The 24,845-nt window shown below is 42.5% G+C and overlaps 1 protein-coding gene across 1 annotated transcript; it reads left to right on the top strand.

Annotated features, from left to right (window-relative positions):
* The first annotated feature begins 301 nt into the window (after positions 1-301).
* On the top strand, positions 302-24,831 carry LOC142758996 (vomeronasal type-2 receptor 26-like). The gene is made up of 6 exons (XM_075860769.1): positions 302-306; positions 421-712; positions 4,285-5,088; positions 23,318-23,527; positions 23,680-23,803; positions 23,924-24,831. The coding sequence occupies exons 1-6, from the start codon at positions 302-304 to the stop codon at positions 24,829-24,831; spliced, it is 2,343 nt and encodes a 780-aa protein (XP_075716884.1).
* The last annotated feature ends 14 nt before the right edge of the window (positions 24,832-24,845 follow it).

Genomic DNA, 24,845 nt, shown 5'->3' with positions numbered 1-24,845 from the left:
CGTGTACAATCTAATTAATGATCGATAGGATCCCGAGACTTGGAAGTCCAAAAATATCTTCTTTGAGCTCCACCAAAGAGAAACAAGATCTCTAACCCAAGTCATCATCTACTAAGACATGGATGAGCCCTGTATCCAGTCACATTCTCCTTGAAGGTAAACATGGGAACCAATTTCCGGCCATGACACAGGTCCGTCCTGCACTTTATAGAGGTCATGTACAGTCTTACGATGATCAGACCAGGGATTAACCCCATATGTGCTGATGATTTGGGATTTTAAGGAACTACTAATTTATATCATGTTGTAAATGTGTGATTTAGCTGTTTTATGTCATGTGAATTGTGTGTGATTAATCACCACTAGTTCAGACTTAACCATCACATTCATAGTTCCTATCATTTTCTATCATCTCCACAGACCCGCGCCTCTGTATTACAAGTATCTTCTGACATTCCGTTTCGCCATTGAGGAAATTAACCGAGATCAGACAATTTTACCTAATATCTCTCTGGGATATCACGTATACGACTCGTGCTCCGATAGCAGGAAGGCTGTGAAAAGTGTCCTACAGATTTTATCAGGACTAAGAACGACCGTCCCCAATTATTCCTGTACCGGGCAGAGGAAGGTAGCTGGTTTTATTGGAGATCACAGTTCAGTGAATACCGTGTCCATGGCTCAGATACTGGCATTATACCGATACTCACAAGTAGGTGGTCTCAACTTCTCATAGTCCTTGTCCCTCTTTTCTTCCTGTTGTTCTTCATAGTCCGTGCTGAGAAAAAGTTTTTAAGTCCTCCCTACAGTCGCTCCCCTTTTGCATCTTTCATCCGTCCTCTATCTGGGTTACAATCCTTCATCATCTCTCTGGCTCAGCCACCAGTTTCTTGAGTATTTGCTTTCCTTCTACAATTCTATCTTCACACTTATCATAGGTTATAAATTAAACAACATTGATGAACCACTGTACTCTTCAGTGTTACATCCTGCTTTACACGTTCTCAAATTACTAACTCGGCTACACATGAAGGCTAGCATCTTTCTTATAGGGAAAGTGTGATTTTCCTCCTCATTCAGCCGCCTGTAGCTCCAGTTTCCCACCTGCAGGATCTCTGTAAAGTCCACAAACCTCCTCAGTCACCCAATAAATCCATCTACTGTAAAACATATAGTAGAAAGGGAAGGAGGGAGATGTAGGTGCAGTGTGTCTGTCAGTGTGGGTGTAAGACTGCAGGTGAGGGAGCAGGAGAATCTGGGGGAGGCATCTGATTGGTCAGAACACATAGCACAGCTCTTACATCACAGCAGGAGGAGCCTTCCCACTCCGCAAGCATGAAGAGCAAAATGTACATTCACAAAAACCAGCAAAGGTATGAAGAGGCCCGAAATCCACAACATACCCGTATTTCTGTGCTGCTGCCTGATGGGGGAGGGAATTATTATTTTTTTATTATTGATATTTGAAATTTAATCCTTGGATTTCATCCACTGTCAACTCTCAACCTCGTCATCTATAGGAATTGTCTCGTATCCATTCTGATTTCAATAATAAACAGTACTTACCACTAATCCTCGTCTTGACTATTGTCACTCATTAGATGAAGATCCTCCACTTCAACCTGCTTTATATCCATCAGATAACAGTGGTCAGAGGAAGAAAAGACAGAGTAAGGGTTCTTTTACACCAGCCCATTTTGACCGTTTAAACGAGTGCCGATCAACGAGACAGCTTGTTGATCGGCACTCGTTTGCTCCTATCACAAGGAGCTATGTATGGGGACGAGCGCTCGTTACTCCGATCGCTCATTACCATACATTTCTATCACGTCGGCAGCGCATATTCCTGTTTATACACCAAAATGTGCTGCCGACAACCAGAATATTTTATGCGGCAGAAACGATATGATCAGCCGATAAATGAGGGTTTTGCCATTAATGGACCCTAAGAGGTAACAGAAAGGGAGGTGGAGGGAGAGCAGAGGAAATGATCCCACATGAAGCCGGGAATGTCAGCTCCTCTTATGGTGACCACAGGCTCTCAGGGTACAGAGAGAGAAGAGTACATAGGAAATTCACATGTTCCACAAATGCAGCGAGATGAAGAGCTGTGATTCACCAAGTCGCAAAGACAAAAAGTCTTCCCATTGTCTTCTGAGAGATGATGTGAACGTCTGTAGCATTTCCTCATCCAACAATCTAAGGATTAGAACAATTCCAGAATGGGGGCTCCCTCTGCCACAAAGATCACATTTGAAAGAATGTTTTGCACAGTAGACAAACCCAAATAATTGACACCATAACAGATCAGATCAGGCAGAACACTCCCGTATATTACAAAAATCAATAAATTAGTTCTAAAAATTTCTCTGTGAATAGAAACGGACGTTCAGATTCCCTAAAAGTGCATTTTAAAAATTACACTGATCTCTGTTCATAATGTCCCTATTCCTTCCTCTCATCTCCATCTATAAATTCACTCAAGCTCTCTAACTATGACATGTAGCTCTCATCTAGAATATGCAGTTCAGTTCTGGGCTCCAATTCATAGAAAGGATGAAAAATACAAAGAAGAGCAACAAAGCTAATTAGGGGCATGGAGAATGTAAGTTATGAGGAAAGATTAAAAGAATTAAACCTATTTAGCCTTGAAAAGAACGACTAAGGGGAGACATGATTAACTTATATAAATATATTAATGGCACATACAAAAAATATGGTGAAATCCTGTTCCATGTAAAACCCCATCAGAAAACAAAGGGGCACTCCCTCCGTCTAGAGAATAAAAGGTTCACTCTGCAGAGGCGACAAGTCTTCTTTACTGTGAGAACTGTGAATCTATGGAATAGCCGAGCGCAGGAGCCGTCACAGCAGCGACAGGAGACACCGCAGGAGCCGTCACAGCAGGGACAGGAGACACCGCAGGAGCCGTCACAGCAGGGACAGGAGACACCGCAGGAGCCATCACAGCAGGGACAGGAGATGGCTTTAAAAAAGGGTTAGATAATTTTCTAGAACAAAAAAATATTAGCTCCTATGTGTAGAAATGTTTTACTTCCCTTTTCCCTTCCCTTGGTTGAACTTGATGGACATGTGTCTTTTTTCAACCGTACCAACTATGTAACTATGTAACTATGTAACTGCTCTGTGGATCACCTATGCTCCTCACCTCTATAGTGTGCGCAGTCCGGCACGTTACTATCCGTGCACCGGCAGGCTGGTCAGATATGAAGCTTTACTGACTGCTTCATCTTTCAGAAAACTGAAACAGAAGGTAGAACAATCAAAAGCAACCACATGAAATGGATTCAGAGAATCTGCTCTGTGGATCACAATATAAATGTAGGGTTCATGTGAGATCAATAGCTAATACATAAGACTGGTCCTGTCTGTCTTTCTCAGACCTGATGGTGACCAGTTATGGTAAGTGAAGCTGCTCTGCTCTGCCTCCACAGCCTGTAAGGAAGGCCATCTATTCTTTGTGTTCTGGGATATTTGGAAAGTAAACCTTGTATATTGGCTGCTCTTTGGCTTAGAACACACTGAGCTCTCCTATATGCCCAAAGGTATATGGACACCAGACCATTAAACCTACATGAACTTGTTGGGTGATACCATTCATAAACCATGATATTAATATGAAGCTTTTGCGACAATATATATATTGAGATATGATTCATTACTTCAGAGAACACGTTGCTCTAGAGTTGAGTGGCGACGGACTTTACACCCCTCCAGCTGCTTCTTTACATTGTCCATTGAGATCTTGGGCTTGTGTGCAGCAACCATGGAAACCCTTTTCATGACTCCCTGGATGCACAGATCTGGTGCTGATGTAACTTCCAGAGGCAGTGTGAAGCCATGTAGTAAGTAATATAACAGAGGACAGGTGATTTCTACACACCGTGCGCTTTAGCACTTGGCGGCCCCGCTCTTTGGGTTTGCCGGGTCTACCACTTCGTGGCTGAGCTGTTCTTCCTCCAAGACACTTCTACTTTACAATATTAGCACTTACAAGCAATCAGGACAGATCCAGCATAAATTTCATGAATTGACTTGTGGCAGAGGTGGAATCCTATGAACTGCCATGCGTAAATTCACTAGGCTCTCCAGTACTGCCCATACTACTAGCAGTGTAGAGTACTTGGCTGTGTTCTTGGTTCTATGAATTTCTTTGCAGTGGGTATGACGTAAACATGCAAACTCAATAATTCGGAGGGTAGTCCACATACTTTTGGCCATATAATGTACATAATTATTCTAATATATCCCAATTTTTTGCAGATCAGCTACGGGGCAACAAGTTATGTCCTAAATGACAGAAATCTCTACCCAACTTTTTACAGAACCATTTTAAGTGTCCGGATCAGTTACTTTGTGTTATCAAAGTTAATCATGTTCTTTAGGTGGATATGGGTTGGAATAATATCTTCCGATGATGACATTGGCAGTGAGGAAGTTCAGATTCTGACACAATATCTGACCATGAATCAAATTTGTGTGGCCTACACCATAAAAGTGAAATTTGTGAGCTTAAGTCTTCTAGATAACATTGAACACAAAAACATGGAGATTATTAGACAGTCATCAGCCCAGGTTATTATACTCTGTGGGACATATACTCCACATCTTGAAGATCGGTTATATGCAATACGAGGTGTGCTCCATGATAAGACTCTGGTCTTTGGTCCGACTTTTGCTTTAAACACTTTTCTAATGGAGCATCACAGAGAAGCATTTAATGGGAGTTTGGCTCTTGAGCCTTCTCCACTGCCTGTACCAGATATGAGAAGCTTCTATGAAAGTTTCCAGGTCATAAGTCATCCAGAAGATATGTTACTGGCTCATATATGGCTGCTAAACCTGCGCTGTTTATCAAGAGATCCTCAAATGAATGAAATCCATCAATTCATATACAATATATCTCTTCATAACTGTTCTGAGACACTACGGGTAACAGATTTTTTAAGCTTTCAAGGCAAAGGACTCTCTGACCGAGTGTATAAAGCTGTTTACTTATTGGCTCAAGCTCTACATGATCTACACATGACCAGGAAGGTCAATCATCCCCATAAATACAGACACCAGGCAAGTGAAGGAAAAATTAAAAAAAATTATATTTTCGAACCAAAAATATACAGTTAATTTTAATATTGTGAATTTTTTTTCTTTGATATTCTTAAGTTTCTTATTTTGACATGAAATTATTTTAAAAAAATGTAAAAAAAAAATGAATACAGTTGCTCAATGTGACAGGAAAAAGGATAAAAGTGATTGAAGGTGCGTACATTTCCGGGGTCCTGTCTAATAAAATTGTAATTGTTGGTTTATTGATGAGACAGCATTTATTATAGGTTTACCAGTCATTCTAAGGGGTTTCCAACGTTACTAAGTGATGATGTCACTTGGCCACTTTCCAGCGGTACATCCATGATGGGGGCCTTGGTCCTCCTGGCTTCAATTGCCTGCTGCTTCAGGTTGCCTTAATAACAAGGCAACCTTACTTTTCCCTAATCGTTTTTGCGATTTCCTCCTGTTCACAGACGTGACTGCCTTCTTCAAGCTGCTAAACACCTGCCAACTGGCACTCACCAATGACATCAGTCCTTTCTAAATAGGAATTTTTGACCACTGGCCTGTCCTATGACTACATCTCCGTCTCATCATTTTACTTGTACCTGTCGCCAATCATTGACTACTCTGGTGACCTTGACCTGGTAATTCGACTGGTAAAGTTCATACAGTATTATCACCTATATAAATATATTTCTTGCCAATTTATTATACTCAAGATACCACAATATTCACATATATTAAACCAAAAAAGAGATCTTGATATAATGCAACTATTTTGTCAAAATACTATTTAATTTTTATTTTAATACTTTACAATTTATTATACATCAATACAAAAATAACCCCCCTCCCAAGTATATACTATAGACATGTAAAAAATTTAAAAGATAGCCAGATGACCTCAAGTATGATGTCATAAATCATGAATGGTAATGACTCCTCATGAAATGCAAATACACCTCAGGTGAAGTGAATAACATATATATTCTCGTAGAGCACGATCAACATGGCAATTGAAATCACAGTGCAGTAAATTTATTTAAACAACATGACCATGCTGGTAATCCTGCTAAAAGCAGTACAAGAAAAATAGCACTACAAATGGCACAATAAATGCAAAGGAATAACCAATGTTAGTAGTTAAGCATACCTGAGGAGGACATAGTGAGTATATGGTAGGGCACCTGGACACCGAGCACCTCGACGCGCGTTTCGCATCCTTCGTCAGGAGGTGTAATAGCTACTCTTACAGCTTCGTTTTAAATACCCAATCGGAAAACCCCTGTAACCAATGGCGCGCCGCGCACCGCTCACATCCACCGACGTAATCCCGTCAGCGTCATGACGAGCACCTCTGAACGCAAAGCATAATAGAGATGCCCGTCATAATCCAGACAACTTCTGGTCTGAGGACGGTAAGTGCAAGAGAGCGCACGCGTGCACATCGCGGACATAATTCATGTATAGAAAATTCCTTAATAAAAAGGGATTGTGGATAAAACATTAATTCAAAGATATTTAAATTTTTAGATTATTAATGTTGTACTAATACCGACCCATACGATGGCATTTTCAGTATACATCACCAATTATGCGATGCATATAGATATGTTACCAAAAATGTGTATATATATATTTCGATGAGATGTGATGTAAACTGTACTGTACCAATGTGCACACAATTGGTGGCGCTATATGTACATACTCCAAACATCCCATACAATTGGGCTAAAAGATAACATATACATGCGTATTTAAATAACTAGAACTCATAAATCATTATAAATAAAAATAATACAAAAGAAAAATATACATATATATGATACATAAAAAAAAACCCATGTGAAATGATAATAAAATGTCAAAAAGTGTAAAAAATCTAATGTGTATATATATATATATATATATATATATATATATATATATATATATATATATATAAAAAGTGTGATAATACACAAATTTCATATATAACACCAAAGTAATATACAAATCGGCCATATATAATATGACAAATTGTAAATAATAATTTGCGTATAAAAAATATATATATATAAGATATACAAATGTATAAAAATGTGAAAAATTCCCTGGTGAGACAGTGAATGCCTCAGCGAAAGCACATGAAAGTCCAACAGGTGACGGACACCCGGGATACCCACCAGGCGTGGGCCCTCCGCCCAGAGACGTACACCGGGTCCCAAACACCCGTCGGAACAGCCAGGCGATCGCCGGAGCAATCACATACCACCAGGAAAAATTAATTATATATGTGTGTATTACATAAAATTAGTGCCTTAATCAAAAATATATAAATGATTATATAATTGTGTATATTATGGGCATATACTATACCATATACCACTATTAAGTGGTTTCAAATATATTTCCACAAATAATTAATAAATATATATAAATAATAAATAAAAACAAACATAATACAAAACAAAACCAAAAAAATATATATTATTTTGTATAAATTATATAATAAACAAATATATCCACACATGTATATGAAAATCATAGGCATAACAGCTCATTAGATATTCCAAAAATATGTTATATTATACATATACATTCATGCCCAACAATTGTCATACATATACATACAAATACATCACAAACAACTACAACATAATATCATTAGGATGAACACATATAACAGCCAATTGCCTATCCACTACATCAATTTATGCAGTATATATAGGAGTTACAAAACAGATATCAACCCTGTCGAAGGACGGGTAAAGTTCACAGATGAAAATTACATTAAACCAAATAATGGTATAAATTTCATAGTAGTAATTCTTCTCATCATCGATTATCTTTTCCATCGCATCATCACACGGATGTACAGGTCGTTGGCAAATGGATTCATATCAGAATCAGTCAAACGGAATCTAGTCAGAGTAGCAAAAGTATAGATTAAAAAATATATATTAAAAAACATAAAACAATACTTACAAGAAGGATGCAAAGCTTTGAGATTCATTTAGGCCTTTAGGAGACATAGTATCCAAGATCACAATCCATTTGGTCTCCTTCCGCAAAAGGTCCCTAAAGACATCACCACCACGATCCCCCTGATAAATCCGATCAATCCCCTTGATTTTAAGCTGCCTCCAATTTTTGTCATCTTAGTCCCTAAAGAGCCTAGCCAATGGCTTATTACGATCACCGAAACCTTCATCAAACTCTCCATTGGTAATCCCCTTGATGTCCCGAATGTGCTCCATCACGCGCACTTTTAACTCCCTCGTGGTCATCCCCACATAGATTTTATTACAGGGACACTGCGCGTGATAGATCACATTCCGCACATTACAGTTGATGAAGTGTACTATGCTAAAAGATTTCGCACAGTCTGACCCCAAAAAGGAATCCGTTCTCTCCATTACTGGGCAAGCACCACACGATCCACAAGGTACATTGCCCCATCTGGGTCCCCTAGATCCAAATAAATATTTGTTCACAGGGGGAACATAATGACTCCGAACCAACATATCCCGTAAATTCGGGCTTCGACGTGGTGTCATCGCTGGATTATCATTCAATATCTTTCTTAATCTTTTATCCGTAAGTAATATAGACCAGTGTTTCTGGAAGATATTGCGAAAAGAGTTCCAATTTTTATTAAATCTGGAGATAAATCTCACAGTGTTATCATCTGGTTGTTTTTTTGTTTTAGGTTTCAGAAGATCATTTCTTTTAAGGGTCCGTGCATACTCATATTCCCGTTTGACATGAGTATTGTCATAACCTCGTTTCAGAAATCTTTCAGTTAGGTCCCTAGATCTATTCTCAAAACATGTATCCGAGGAACAAATACGTCTTGCACGTATAAATTGTCCCCTAGGTCTAGCCTTGATAACATGCTTTGGATGTGAGGAGTCAGCCTTCAAATAGGAGTTTATGGAGGTGTCTTTCCTAAATATATCGGTCACCACCCGACCATCTGGTTCTATCCGAATTTTGAGATCCAAAAATTCTATCTCGGTTTGGCTATACTTACTGACAAGTTTGACATTCATGTCATTATCATTCAAATAGTCAAGAAATAATGTCAAGTCCCGCTCACAGCCCTGCCATACAAACAGCACGTCATCTATGAATCGCCTGCATGAAACAACAGAGGATTCATAAGGGTTATTGTCACTCAAGATAATTTGTCTTTCCCAAAAACCCATAAAAGGGTTGGCATATGATGGGGCACAAGTGGCCCCCATAGCCGTGCCACGGCTCTGTAGATAATACTTGTCCTTGAAAACGAAGAAATTGTGACAAAGCACAAATTCCAGTAGCTCAAGGACAAGTTCAGCAAGATCAGGTGCCAGATTCCCAGCCTGCAAAAATAATTTACATGCCTGCAGGCCATGGTTGTGATGGATGCAAGTGTACAGGGACTCAACATCACTTGTGACTATATACATGTCATGTTCAAATTTCAAGCCTTCCAGAGATAGCAAAATGTCAGTGGAGTCACGAGTATAGAAGGGAAGGGTCTCAACATGGGGTCGAAGGTAAAAGTCTATAAATCTACATGAGGCTTCACATAGACTCCCTATCCCGGAGATAATTGGTCGACCCGGGGGACATTTAAAGGGAATGTGTTGCCAGCAAAACATGTTTTTTTTTTTTTAATTAAACATTTAGTGTGTAGGTGATTAAACATTGTTCAAATTTTTTTTATTTTTTTCACGAGTCAGGAAATATTATAAATTAGATTCTATGTAATGGCAGGAAGGAGGTGAAGGGAACAAGTGAGCCCTAATCTACCCACCGCCCTGTCCCTGCCTACTTGCAACGACCCGCCCTAGGCGACGGGGTACAACTTGGCGGCGGTCCCTACGCTGTCTAAGTGCAAGGGAGTACAAACAGGGAACACGCAAGGGAAGGGGCAGTAGGCCACGGTAGGCCTCGAGGAAACGGAGCGGTGAATGAGCCAGTCAGGATCAGGATGTAGTGGAGTATACCAACGAGAGCACGGAGCAGGAAGCAAGCCAGGGGCAAAGCGAAGCAGGAAAAGGGGAACTGAAGCAAGGCAGAAGCACGGCAGAAGCACGGCAGAAGCAGGCTGGAGCAAGGCAGCAGTGGGGCCAGGAATCCAAGAAGAATAACAAGCACTGAGGAAGAGAACACAGCAGGTATAAATGGACAGGGGGCGGAGCTAACTCCGACTGACCAGGCCGCGATAGGCTCTCCCACTCCTGAGCCTGCCACCCTGGTATGTGGGAGCCGGTGTCAATCTAAGAGGTCTGGCCTCAGGTGTCGACTGATTAATCCCGGGAGTATACACAGACGTAGTACCTGGCAGATCCTTTACAGTACTCCCCCTTTTATGAGGGGCCACCGGACCCTTACTAAGAGGACCCGGTTTAGTGGGGAAGGGAAGGTGGAACCTCCTGATCAATACCCCAGCGTGAACATCTCGAGCAGGTACCCAAGTCCTCTCCTCCGGCCCGTATCCTCTCCAATGGACCAGGTACTGGAGGGAGCCCTGGATCATCCTACTGTCCATAATCTTGGCCACCTCGAATTCCACCCCCTCAGGGGTGAGAACGGGAACAGGAGGTTTCCTCGAGGGGGACCAGGATGGGGAGCAGCGTTTAAGGAGGGAGGCATGGAAGACGTCATGTATGCGAAAGGATGGGGGCAGCTCCAGACGGAAGGATACAGGGTTGAGGACTTCAATGACCTTATAAGGTCCAATAAATCGGGGAGCAAACTTCCTGGACGGGACCTTAAGGCGCAAGTTCCTGGGCGACAACCAGACCAGATCCCCGACAACAAACCGGGGGTTAGCAGAACGTCTACTATCAGCCTGAATCTTTTGTACGCTCTGGGACGCCTCTAGGTTCTTCTGAACCTGGGCCCAGACTGTGCACAGTTCCCGATGAACGTCCTCTACCTCGGGATTATTGGAACAACCAGGAGAAACAGAGGAGAACCTTGGGTTAAACCCGAAATTACAGAAAAACGGGGAGACCCCTGACCAGTTACTGACCCGGTTATTCAGGGAAAATTCGGCGAGGGGAAGGAATGAGACCCAATCAAATTGACAGTCAGAGATGAAACACCTTAAATATTGTTCCAGGGATTGGTTAGTCCTTTCCGTTTGGCCATTAGTTTCGGGATGGAAGGTGGAGGAGAAGGACAGATCAATCTCCAACTTTTTACAAAAAGCTCTCCAAAATAAGGAAACAAAATGTACCCCTCTGTCAGAAACGATATTGACTGGGGCCCCATGGAGACGCAGAATGTGTTTAACAAACAAAGAAGCTAACGTCTTGGCGTTAGGTAGTTTATTAAGGGGCACAAAGTGGCACATCTTGCTGAAGCGGTCTACTACCACCCACACCACCGACTTGCCCTGAGATGGAGGCAAATCGGTGATAAAATCCATGGAGATATGGGTCCAAGGTCTCTGGGGAATGGGCAAGGAACGTAGTAAGCCCGCAGGTCGGGACCTAGGGGTCTTGGACCTAGCACAAACCTCACAAGCGGCGACATAAGCCCTAACGTCTTTAGGCAACCTAGGCCACCAATAGTTTCTGGTAATGAGGTGTTTGGTACCCAAGATGCCAGGATGACCAGATAGTGCGGTGTCATGGTTTTCCCTGAGTACCCTTAGCCAGTATTGCAGGGGGACAAACAGTTTGTCCCCAGGGAGGTTCCCGGGATCTGAACCTTGATCAGCCGCGATGTCAGAAGCTAAATCAGAATCAGTGGCAGAAACGATTATACCAGGGGGTAAAATACAAGCAGGATCCTTCTCGGGAGGAGGATTGGCCATGAAACTACGTGACAGTGCATCAGCCTTAATATTTTTGGACCCAGCCCTATAGGTAACCAAGAAATTAAATCTGGTAAAGAATAGTGCCCAACGAGCTTGTCTAGGATTAAGCCTCCGGGCAGATTCTAGGAAAACCAGATTCTTGTGGTCAGTAAGGACCGTTACCTGGTGTCTGGCCCCCTCCAGGAAGTGACGCCACTCTTCAAAAGCCCATTTAATGGCTAAAAGTTTGCGGTTGCCAATATCATAGTTACTCTCCGTGGGCGAAAACTTCCTAGAGAAGTAAGCACAGGGGCGGAGATGGGTGAGGGAGCTGGTACCCTGGGACAAGACGGCCCCCACTCCCACCTCGGATGCGTCAACCTCCACAATAAATGGCTCCCTTTGGTTGGGCTGAACCAGCACGGGGACCGAGATAAAGCACTTCTTGAGGGTCTCAAAAGCCTGGACGGCCTCAGGGGGCCAATGGAGGACATCAGCACCCTTGCGAGTAAGGTCCGTAAGAGGCTTAGCGACGACCGAGAAGTTGGCAATAAATCTCCTGTAATTGTTAGCGAACCCAAAAAAACACTGTAGCGCCTTCAGGGAGGCAGGTTGGACCCATTCCGCCACAGCCTGAACCTTGGCAGGGTCCATGCGGAATTCATGAGGAGTGAGGATTTGACCTAAAAATGGTATCTCCTGTACCCCAAACACACATTTTTCGGTCTTCGCAAACAGATTATTTTCCCGGAGGACCTGGAGGACCTTCCTGACATGCTCCACATGGGAGGACCAGTCCTTGGAAAACACCAGTATGTCATCAAGGTACACTACAAGAAAATTACCCAGGTAATCTCTCAGAATTTCATTAATAAAATTCTGGAAGACGGCAGGGGAATTACACAACCCAAAGGGCATGACCAGGTATTCGAAATGACCTTCGGGTGTGTTGAACGCAGTTTTCCACTCATCCCCCTCTTTGATGCGGATAAGGTTATATGCCCCCCGTAGATCGAACTTAGAAAACCATTGGGCCCCCTGAACCTGATTAAAAAGATCCGGAATCAAAGGAAGGGGATACTGGTTCCTTACGGTGACCTTATTCAGGTTCCGATAATCAATGCACGGCCTAAGACCACCATCCTTCTTCCCCACGAAGAAGAAGCCAGCACCTACAGGAGAAGTCGAGGGGCGAATGAAACCCTTGGCCAGGCATTCTTGGATATACTCCCTCATAGCTTCACGTTCAGGACATGAAAGATTAAATATCCTACCCTTAGGAAGCTTGGCACCAGGCACCAAATCGATGGCGCAATCGTAATTTCTATGAGGGGGCAACACCTCGGAGGCCTCCTTAGAAAACACATCAGCGAAGTCCTGAACAAACTCAGGAAGCGTGTTTACCTCCTCCCGGGGAGAAATAGAGTTAACCGAAAGACATGACATCAGGCATTCACTACCCCATTTGGTGAGATCCCCAGTATTCCAATCAAACGTGGGATTATGCAGCTGCAACCAGGGAAGACCTAATACCAGATCGGACGATAATCCCTGCATCACCAGTACAGAGCACTGCTCCAAATGCATGGAGCCAACAAGGAGTTCAAAAACAGGAGTATGCTGAGTAAAATAACCATTAGCAAGAGGAGTGGAGTCGATACCCACTACCGGGATAGGATAAGGCAAATCAATAAAAGGCATTTTTAGAGACATAGCAAATTCCACAGACATGATATTAGCAGATGAGCCAGAATCCACGAAGGCACTGCCAGTGGCAGACCGGCCAGCAAACGAGACCTGAAAGGGAAGCAAAATGTTATTGCGTTTCATATTAACGGGAAATACCTGTGCGCCCAAGTGACCTCCCCGATGATCACTTAGGCGCGGAAGTTTTCCGGCTGTTTATTCTTGCGCCTGGGACAGGTGTTCAGTAGATGCTTGTCGTCCCCACAATAGAAGCAGAGACCATTCTTCCTGCCAAACTCTCTACGTTGTCGAGGGGACATGGAGGCCCCGAGTTGCATAGGTACCTCCGAGTCCTCCGTGGAAGAGCGAGGAGACGGGACCTCGGGGGGAATCGCAGGGAAGTCAGAGGGGAAAACATTGAAACGTTCAAGCTGACGTTCCCTGAGACGTCGGTCAAGTCGTACTGCTAGGGCCATAACCTGGTCTAGGGAGTCAGAAGAGGGGTAGCTAACCAGCAGATCCTTCAGGGCGTCAGATAATCCTAACCTAAACTGGCACCTTAGGGCCGGGTCGTTCCACCGAGAAGCTACGCACCACTTTCTAAAATCAGAACAGTATTCCTCAACAGGTCTCCTACCCTGACGTAAGGTCACCAGCTGACTCTCGGCTAAGGCAGTACTGTCAGTCTCGTCGTAAATGAGTCCGAGGGCAGAGAAAAAACGATCAACGGAGGAAAGTTCAGGGGCGTCAGGAGCCAAGGAGAAGGCCCACTCTTGGGGCCCTTCCTGGAGTCGGGATATAATGATACCCACCCGCTGGTTCTCGGAACCTGAGGAGTGAGGTTTTAGGCGGAAATAAAGTCTGCAACTCTCCCGGAAGGAGAGAAAAGTCTTACGGTCCCCTGAGAACCGGTCAGGTAACTTGAGGTCGGGTTCTAGAGGTGAGGTGAGGGGTACTACTAAGGCAGCGTCAGCCTGGTTGACCCTCTGAGCCAGGGCCTGGACCTGTAGGGAGAGGCCCTGCATCTGCTGGGTCAGGGTCTCAAGGGGGTCCATGATAGCGTCAGCGTAGGAGAAATGGTAGACTAGGTATGGGCTTGTTATTATGTAATGGCAGGAAAGAGGTGAAGGGAACAAGTGAGCCCTAATCTACCCACCGCCCTGTCCCTGCCTACTTGCAACGACCCGCCCTAGGCGACGGGGTACAACTTGGCGGCGGTCCCTACGCTGTCTAAGTGCAAGGGAGTACAAACAGGGAACACGCAAGGGAAGGGGCAGTAGGCCACGGTAGGCCGCGAGGAAACGGAGCGGTGAATGAGCCAGTCAGGATCAGGATGTAGTGGAGTATACCAACGAGAGCACGGAGCAGGAAGCAAGCCAGGGGCAAAGCGAAGCAGGATAAGCGGAACTGAAGCAAGGCAGAAGCACGGCAGAAGCACGGCAGAAGCAGGCTGGAGCAAGGCAGCAGTGGGGCCAGGAATCCAAGAAGAATAACAAGCACTGAGGAAGAGAACACGGCAGGTATAAATGGACAGGGGGCGGAGCTAACTCCAACTGACCAGGCCGCGATAGGCTCTCCCACTCCTGAGCCTGCCACCCTGGTAGGTGGGAGCCGGTGTCAGTCTAAGAGGTCTGGCCTCAGGTGTCGACTGATTAATCCCGGGAGTATACACAGACGTAGTACCTGGCAGATCCTTTACATTCTAATTTATAATATTTCCCATTGCTGGTCACTAGATGGAGCTATTCCCAAAATTGCAGCATTGCATGTGGTAAAGCAACCACATTGCTTTTTGCTGCAAAATTGGGAAAAAAGCACTCGCTCTAGTGAGCTCTGAGAATCCCCCCTCCTTTATCCTGGCTAGTGCCGGGATAAACGAGGGGATTGAACGGTCTAACCTCCTACACTGTGTGTCGCCATTTTTTGAGCTAACACACAGTGTAGTAGGTTTACATACAGTAGTAAACACAAACACGAACATACATAGAAATCTCTTACCTGCTCCTGCCGCCGCGGCTCCCTCCGGCCCGTCCGCTCCATCTGCTGCCGCTGGTCCAAGTGCACAAGTCCGGAAGCCGCGACCGGAAGTAGTAATCTTACTGTCCGGCCGCGACTTCCGGTCCACAGGAAAATTGCGCCGGACGGCGCGCATTTCAAATTGGACTGTGTGGGAGCGGCACATGCGCAGTTCCCACACAGACGGCGTACACAGAAGTGGATGGGACGGGACCCGTTCGCAGTCCCTATGGGACTGTGGCTGCCGTATTCCATGTCTGTATGTGTCGTTAATCGACACATACAGAAATGGACAAAAAAATGGCAGCCCCCATAGGGAAGAAAAAGTGTAAAAATAAGAAAAAGTAACACACAAACACACAAATTAATCCAAACGTTTTTAATAAAGCACTAACATCTTTAACATATTAAAAAAAAATTGTGATGACACTGTTCCTTTAACATCCTTATGGACCTTTGGCAAAAGATATAAGGTGGGAACTTTCGGTTCCTTCACCATCAATCCCTCATACACACCCTTGGTAATGATTCCCTTGATAACAGCCCTATTCAGGATTGCTTCAAGTTTGTTCTTAAATAGAAAGGTAGGATTGTGTTCAAGGATCCTATAAGTTTGAACATCGTTCAGTTGTCTCTTTGCCTCACGTTCATACAAGTCACTTGGCCATGCTACGATATTACCCCCTTAGTCCGCAGGTTTAAATACAATGTCATTCATATGTTTAAGATCTTTCAAAGCCTTACGTTTACCTGGGCTTAAATTATCATTGAAGTTATTTTTCAGGTCTCTCAATTCCTCAGTAACCAACCTGACAAAAATATCAACCTGCGGACAAAGGGATAATGATGGAAAAGTAGTAGATTTTTTATTTACACATGATGGAAAACCAGACCTAGGCCCTTCCTCCCCCTCTTCCAACAATGACTCCAATATTTTTAATGTCTCCTTTTCCAAATCACTACTAGTAGTAAATTGGTTTGGATTAAAAAAGTGGCGTTTCAATAAAAGCTTTCGAGCGAACAGATGTACATCTTTTACTACTTCTAAAAAATCTAAATTGGCTGTAGGAGAGAATGTTAACCCCCTTCTTAAAACCGAGAATTCGTCATCAGTGAATTGTCGCTCAGAGAGATTAATTACCTCTAGTGTTTCCTTGTCTTTTTCTTGATCTCTCTGGCCCCTCCATAATTCCTTTTGTTGTACTGACTCCGAGTGTGTATTTGGGGTTGTTCTGTAGTTCCTTCCCGATCTAATGTGGGGGTCTGTCTGTCTAAAAAATGATCCCCTTGAATACTTCTGACCGATGACACAGAGGAGGATCGTGATGACGAATATAATCTTCCCGATTTTTGCCATTTATATACCGTATTGGTCTGGTAATCCGATAAATCCCGTTTAAATTTATTCACCTTATTGGCCTGTATTTCACTCTCCCACTTTTTAAATTCTTGATCCAATTCACTTTCAAATTCTTTCAGTGAACCACCATTTAATTAATTTTTCAATCTATCTTGTAGAATCTCTATCTTTGTTTCTACAGACTTCAGAGTTGCTACATCCAGCCCAATCAATAGCTCCAAGAAATTTCTAGAACACACTCTACACATTTCTTCCCACTTTTGTTTAAAAGTCAAATCCTCAATTGGGAAAGAGGGGGAAATTTGGACTCTGAGGCCCCGTGGAATTAAGTCCTATGATAAGTAACTTTCAAGTGTGGCCTTGTTCCACCACACCTTTGTGCGTTTTTTCAACAGGTGTTTAAGTGATACCTTAATCTCCTTCACATCACCATTTGCATCCTCATGGGTTAAATTAGTACCATCAAAAATTATTGCCAGTTGTGTGACCCAAGCCTGGTCACGTACTTTATAATCCATATATAGTTTTTCTGCTCAGAAATATACAACAACAAAAACGTATTATCACCTACAGTGAAGGAAATAAGTATTTGATCCCTTGCTGATTTTGTAAGTTTGCCCACTGTCAAAGACATGAACAGTCTAGAATTTTTAGGCTGGGTTAATTTTACCAGTGAGAGATAGATTATATTTAAAAAAAAAAAAGAAAATAACACTGTGTCAAAATGATATATATGTATTTGCATTGTGCACAGAGAAATAAGTATTTGATCCCCGACCAACCATTAAGAGTTCAGCCTCCTCCAGACCAGTTACACGCTCCAAATCAACTTGGTGCCTGCATTATAGACAGCTCTTACATGGTCACCTGTATAAGAGACTCCTGTCCACAGACTCAATTAATCAGTCTGACTCTAACTTCTACAACATGGGCAAGACCAAAGAGCTTTCTAAGGATGTCAGGGACAAGATCATAGACCTGCACAAGGCTGGAATGGGCTACAAAACCATAAGTAAGACGCTGGGTGAGAAGGAGACAACTGTTGGTGCAATAGTAAGAAAATGGAAGACATACAAAATGACTGTCAATCGACATCGATCTGGGGCTCCATGCAAAATCTCACCTCGTGGGGTATCCTTGATCCTGAGGAAGGTGAGAGCTCAGCCGAAAACTACACAGGGGGAACTTGTTAATGATCTCAAGGCAGCTGGGACCACAGTCACCAAGAAAACCATTGGTAACACATTACGCCGTAATGGATTAAAATCCTGCAGTGCCCGCAAGGTCCCCCTGCTCAAGAAGGCACATGTACAGGCCCGTCTGAAGTTTGCAAATGAACATCTGGATGATTCTGAGAGTGATTGGGAGAAGGTGCTGTGGTCAGATGAGACTAAAATTGAGCTCTTTGGCATTAACTCAACTCGCCGTGTTTGGAGGAAGAGAAATGCTGCCTATGACCCAAAGAACACCGTCCCCACTGTCAAGCATGGAGGTGGAAACATTATGTTTTGGGGGTGTTTCTCTGCTAAGGGCACAGGACTACTTCACCGCATCAATGGGAGAATGGATGGAGCCATGTACCGTCAAATCCTAAGTGACAACCTCCTTCCCTCCACCAGGACATTAAAAATGGCTTGTGGCTGGGTCTTCCAGCACGACAATGACCCGAAACATACAGCCAAGGCAACAAAGGAGTGGCTCAAAAAGAAGCACATTAAGGTCATGGAGTGGCCTAGCCAGTCTCCAGACCTTAATCCCATCGAAAATTTATGGAGGGAGCTGAAGATCCGAGTTGCCAAGCGACAGCCTCGAGATCTTAATGATTTACAGATGATCTGCAAAGAGGAGTGGGCCAAAATTCCATATAACATGTGTGTAAACCTCATCATCAACTAAAAAAAGTCTGACTGCTGTGCTTGCCAACAAGGGTTTGGCCACCAAGTATTAAGTCTTGTTTGCCAAAGGGATCAAATACTTATTTCTCTGTGCACAATGCAAATAAATATATATAATTTTGACAATGTGATTTTCTGTTTTTTTATATAATCTATCTCTCACTGGTAAAATTAACCTAGCCTAAAAATTCTAGACTGTTCATGTCTTTGACAGTGGGCAAACTTACAAAATCAGCAAAGAATCAAATACTTATTTCCTTCACTGTATATAAATATATTTCTTGCCAATTTATTATACTCAAGATACCACAATATTCACATATATTAAACCAAAAAAGAGATCTTGATATAATGCAACTATTTTGTCAAAATACTATTTAATTTTTATTTTAATACTTTACAATTTATTATACATCAATACAAAAATAACCCCCGGCCCAAGTATATACTATAGACATGTAAAAAATGTAAAAGATAGCCAGATGACCTCAAGTATGATGTCATAAATCATGAATGGTAATGACTCCTCATTAAATGCAAATACACCTCAGGTGAAGTGAATAACATATATATTCTCGTAGAGCACGATCAACATGGCAATTGAAATCACAGTGCATTAAATTTATTTAAACAACATGACCATGCTGGTAATCCTGCTAAAAGCAGTACAAGAAAAATAGCACTACAAATGGCACAATAAATGCAAAGGAATAACCAATGTTAGTAGTTAAGCATACCTGAGGAGGACATAGTGAGTATATGGTAGGGCACCTGGACACCGAGCACCTCGACGCGCGTTTCGCAACCTTCGTCAGGAGGTGTAATAGCTACTCTGTTCATACAGGTACCTCCTGGCAGGGGTAAAAGGGGAAGAACGGGGATATTCCTTAGACTCCACACACCATATTAGACACTGCCAAGGCGATTGCGACTCTAAGGATCAACTTCTCTGGTGAGAAACAAAATATTATAGACATGCCATGAATCCCAAAGCGCTGTCATGTCTACTCCCTTGCCTGTGGATGTCTATGAACTTGCAGACCAATCGATCCAGCAAGGTTCCTGTTAGCAAGAAATTACCTGAGCACTATAATAAATTTCTTCTTACATGGATGCTCTGAACCGCTCTGCAGCTACCATGATTCAGCAGACTACCATTCTGTATTCCACCTCGACGCCTCCGCTGCATCTATCAGCTCCGCCATGCGTGGGGACTCTAAGGCCTATTGAAGATTCATTAGTGAGCTATATATTTTGAACTTTGTCCTCAGTGGCCCACCATATATTTCTTACTCAGCTTCAAGTCTGGGTCCTACGTACATTCTGAAGGAATTTTCTTTCTGGTCATTCAACATTTCAGCAGTGTAGTTCTACTTGGGCTGCCCTGGCTCAAACAAGAATCACCCGTTAATGAATTGTCCTTTGGTCAAATTGTGGTGGCGGCTTCCTCTTTTCAGCGTTGTCTTCAGAGACTAATTTGTACTTGACAGCTTCTTACATGTTACATTCTTCAATGTTTAACTCCAATACCAGGACGTGAAGACTCTTCGGTAGCATCGTCCTAACCATTGTGCCATACCTCTACTTTCAGATCATGAACCTCCTAGGAGGTCAGCTTTGCCTTTTATCTCTACCCGAATATAAGGCAATATAAGGCATACATACAAAATAAATTAGAAAGTTCATCCATCTAGGGCCAAGTTCTTTTTTTTTTTTTGTTAAAAAGGACTGCTCTCTGAGACTTTGCATTGACTATTGAGAACTGAATAAAGTCACGGTTAAGAATAGATTTCTGGTTCCATTGTTCTCTGAGTTGTGTATTCACATCAAGGGATCCTGCTATTTTTCCTAATTGGATCTCCGGGGAGCCTATAATTAATTTTTGTATGACGAAATGAGTGGAAAACTGCCTTCAACACTCGTGACGAGCACTATGAGTATTTAGTTATGCTCTTCTGTCTCTGCAATGCCCCAGCAATGTCTCAAAAATTAATTATCTTAATATTTCAGGATGTTCTGTATTAGTCTACATTTACAATATTATTATCTACTCCAAGGATTTGAAGACCCACAGGTTATATGTCCATTCAATTTTACAATGACTTTGTGAAAATTATCTTTACACGTAAATGGAGAAAAATATGTTTTTTTTAGAAACCAGAACTTGCAGCATGTCTTAAAATGGATCCATAGAAGGTATTCTCCAGAATTGGCCTCAACCCCTGGATCTCAATGCCCTCCAGAGATTTCTTAAGTTCGACAATTATTACCAACAATTTATCCAACATTTCTCCCAAGTAGTGTCTCCACTAACTTCTCTAACTCAGTAATGAGCAAATTATCAAGTCTGGCCAACTTCTCCGGCTCAATCCTTTAATCATGTCAAGTCCTGCTTCTCTTCTGCTCTTGTTCTTCACCATCCAAATTCTGACAGGCCATTATCCCTAGCGGTTGGTTAGAGGTTCTATTCGAGATGGTACAGATCTCTCAGCAGTCAGAAAATAAAAAACTACACTCAGTACTTTGTTCTCAGAGAGGTTCTCTACTGCTGGGAAGAATTATTATCCCTAAAGACCTGGTACACATTATTGACCCAAATTGTATTCTTGTCATGACTAATGTTTCTCCTAAAAATTCTCCAAGAGGACAGTCCTTAATATCTAGTCCCAGTGCTGCAATATGTTGACCTGAACCCATTCATCGCTGCTGTTAGGTCATCCTGGAGTCAAACACACCTGTGAACTTTTCTCTCACCACTAGTGGTGGCCAGGATGGAAACAAGATGTGAAAGTTTGTTTCTTCTTGTACCATATGCTCAGTTTAAACCATTCAGGCATGCCAGGCACACTCGGGTATTCTCCAGCTACTGCTTATTCTTATAGAACATTGGATAGAAATCTTGATAGATTTCATCATCGATTTGCCTCCAGTTAAGAATTTACTACCATCTGTATAATTTAAAAAAAATAAAATCATTTTGTACCATTGCCAGGATTACCACCTTTTCTTCTCTAGATCGGAGTTGTCTCAGAGAGCTCAGACCCGACCCGATCATAATGTTATGGCATATCCGAGTGTTATACCACAACATAGTAAACCCCCATAATTTGGTTGAGTGCTGATTGCAGGTCTCACTTCTGCTGAGGATATGTACAGGACAGATGAGGCATTACAGGAGGAACTTAGAGTTGTTGATGCTTGAGCAATTTTTCGAAGCCTGCTGGAGTCTGCCAGGAGAGAGCATGCACGTGCAACCTCTAATCCATAACCACTCTAATCGACAGAGTCTAAGGCTACTCTAAGGTGTTCATCAGAGCCGACCGCAAGGTGGGATGGTCTTTGCTGCTTAGAACCCAGGTTGACTTAGCAGAGTACTGTGTTGGATAAAAGGTGCAATGCAGGCAAACCTGAGCTGAAAACCAGACAGCCAGAGGGTTAACTGAAAGTCCAAAACTAGAGCGATTGGTAATCAGGCAATGCAAAGTTCAAACCAGCCAGGTATTTCGATTTCAGTAATAATATACTCTTTACGGATCAATGGGATTCTTGGATTAAGACATTTCCAATTATGAAGTTCTAATGGGTTTTCTAGCTTCCTATCTTTATTATTATTATTTTTTATTTACTTAATTTAATTACATTTATTATTATTTTTTTTCCAGCACGGGAGCTTGTGATAATTTGGGGTGGGAAGAGGGGAAAAAAGAGCAAAAAAAAAAAAAGGGGGAAGAGGGAAGAAAAAGCAAAGATAAGGAAATAGACTAAGGAAATAACTGAACAACATCTTCCCTATTTTATGTTATTACTGTAAATGTACTCTTCTTTGATGTACTGGTTATTATTCTGTAAAATTTTAAAACTTTTGAAAAACGAAGTAAATACTCAGGCAAAGTAAAAGGTCAAACCAGCCGGGAGAAGATAATCAGAATTGGTAAGCAGAGGGTAAACGAGAGACAAGACGAGGTCAGTATTCATGAGGTCCAGAAGTCAGAAGGGCAGGAAATGTCAGGAGCTTGATCAGAATACCAGAAGATAGGAGAATCACAAGCAAAGGAGAGGTGGAAGAAGGTGGGATTAAATACTAATCCACACCTGACAGGCAGAAGGACAGACAAAAGAGTTAAGATCAAGGTAAAAAAAGACACGCCCAGAAGCCAGAACCATAGCCATGGAAATCTTAAGGGAACAGGAGTTTCCTAACAGTTGATGGAGGAGGGGAAAAAATATAATTAAACAGCAGCAGAGGGTCTTCCAAGTCATTATATCAGGATCATGTCTTTAGGAAAAGGTGATTATATGGATTGAAGTTCAATAAACTGAAGTCTCAACTCGTGTGATGCATCTCGAAAAGAGGCCAGACAATCTTCTGAAAGTAGAGAAATCAACCCCTTTGACCGACCCTTTGACCTATCCTTTATGTTTCACACAGTGCTCTTTGGAGGTTTAGTTTACCACTGTTTTGACTCTCTGTGGCATAATAAAACCCATATCCTTCTTTCTGTTTCCCAGCTCCATCTTTTTTTGAGAAATCAAAGATCCTTTGATGGAAATCCTTATTTTTCTCAAAATGGAGATTTCATTGACCAATATTCTATTGTAAATTGGATAGATTTAAAAAATGCAAATTATATTTTTAAACATGTTGGTCGCACAGAAACAGAGCAACATGAACTAAGTATAAAAATAAAGAGGATCATTTGGAAGACCTACAGTAACCAGGTGAGATCCTTCATGCCTTTGAGACATAAATGTATTAAACTAAAGATAGACGTTAAACAATAAATTTGAGTTGGGTTGAAGAAAAACCTGGTTTGTACTTCACAGTTCTTGTACCAATGCACATTAAAAACATTTTTATTTATTGTTCTTAGGTCCCAAAATCTCAGTGTTCAGAGAATTGTTTACCAGGAACCCGGAAAGTCTCAAAGTCCAGAATCTATTCCTGCTGCTATGATTGTGTCCAGTGCTCTCCGGGAGAAATCTCCAACTTGACAGGTATGAAGACATTAGAAATAGGTGTTCTCCACTGATCATTATGGAGGGAAGGTATATTGACCACATTTTGGATACTGAATATTCTGTAGTATTGATGTTTTTTATTCTTCTATTTCCCAGACAGTGAAAGCTGCATTAAATGTACAGACCTCGACTGGCCCAATGAGAAGAAGGATCGTTGTGTTCCTAGATTGCTGGAATTTCTCTCCTACACAGATGACACAATCGTCCTGGTTATTTGTCTGGTTTCTATTATATTTTGTTTCCTTTCATTCATGATTCTTATGGCTTTTATTTTGTACCAAGACACGGCCATTGTGAAAGCCAATAACAGAAACCTGAGCTTCCTTCTCCTGGTCTCCATCATGCTGAGCTTCCTTTGTGTCTTCTTGTTCCTTGGACGTCCAGTGGACCTCACTTGCCTGCTACGTCAGGTCTCATTTGGAATCCTCTTCTCAGTAGCTGTTTCCTGTGTCTTGGCCAAAACTGTCATGGTTTGCATCGCTTTCAGAGCCACCAAGCCCGGCAGCGCCTGGAAACGCTGGATTGGAAGCAAGTGGTCAAATTCTCTTGTGTTGTTCTGCTCATCCATCCAAGTAATGATCTGTATGGGTTGGTTGACTCTAGCACCTCCCTTCCCGGAGCTGGACATACACTCCTATCAGGGAAAGATCATTGTGCAGTGTAATGAGGGCTCGGTTATTTGGTTCTACTCTGTCCTGGGTTATATGGGGGTCTTGGCGGCTGTTAGTTTTACTATGGCTTTTTTAGCTCGGACTTTACCGGACAGTTTTAATGAGGCCAAGTACATCACCTTCAGCATGCTGGTGTTCTGCAGTGTCTGGATAGCCATGATCCCGGCTTATCTGAGTACCAAAGGGAAACACATGGTGGCTGTGGAGATATTTGCCATATTAACCTCTAGTGCTGGACTTTTAGGGTGTATATTCTTCCCAAAATGCTACATTATCCTATGGAGACCAGAACTGAACTCAAGAACACATTTACTGGAAGGAAGAACCAGATGAGATAATGTGATGAT

The sequence above is a fragment of the Rhinoderma darwinii genome, chromosome 4, assembly GCF_050947455.1.
Source record: "Rhinoderma darwinii isolate aRhiDar2 chromosome 4, aRhiDar2.hap1, whole genome shotgun sequence".
NCBI lineage: Eukaryota > Metazoa > Chordata > Amphibia > Anura > Rhinodermatidae > Rhinoderma > Rhinoderma darwinii.
The sequence above is the reverse complement of the archived record's forward strand: the minus strand, read 5'-3'. Positions and strand labels throughout refer to the sequence as shown.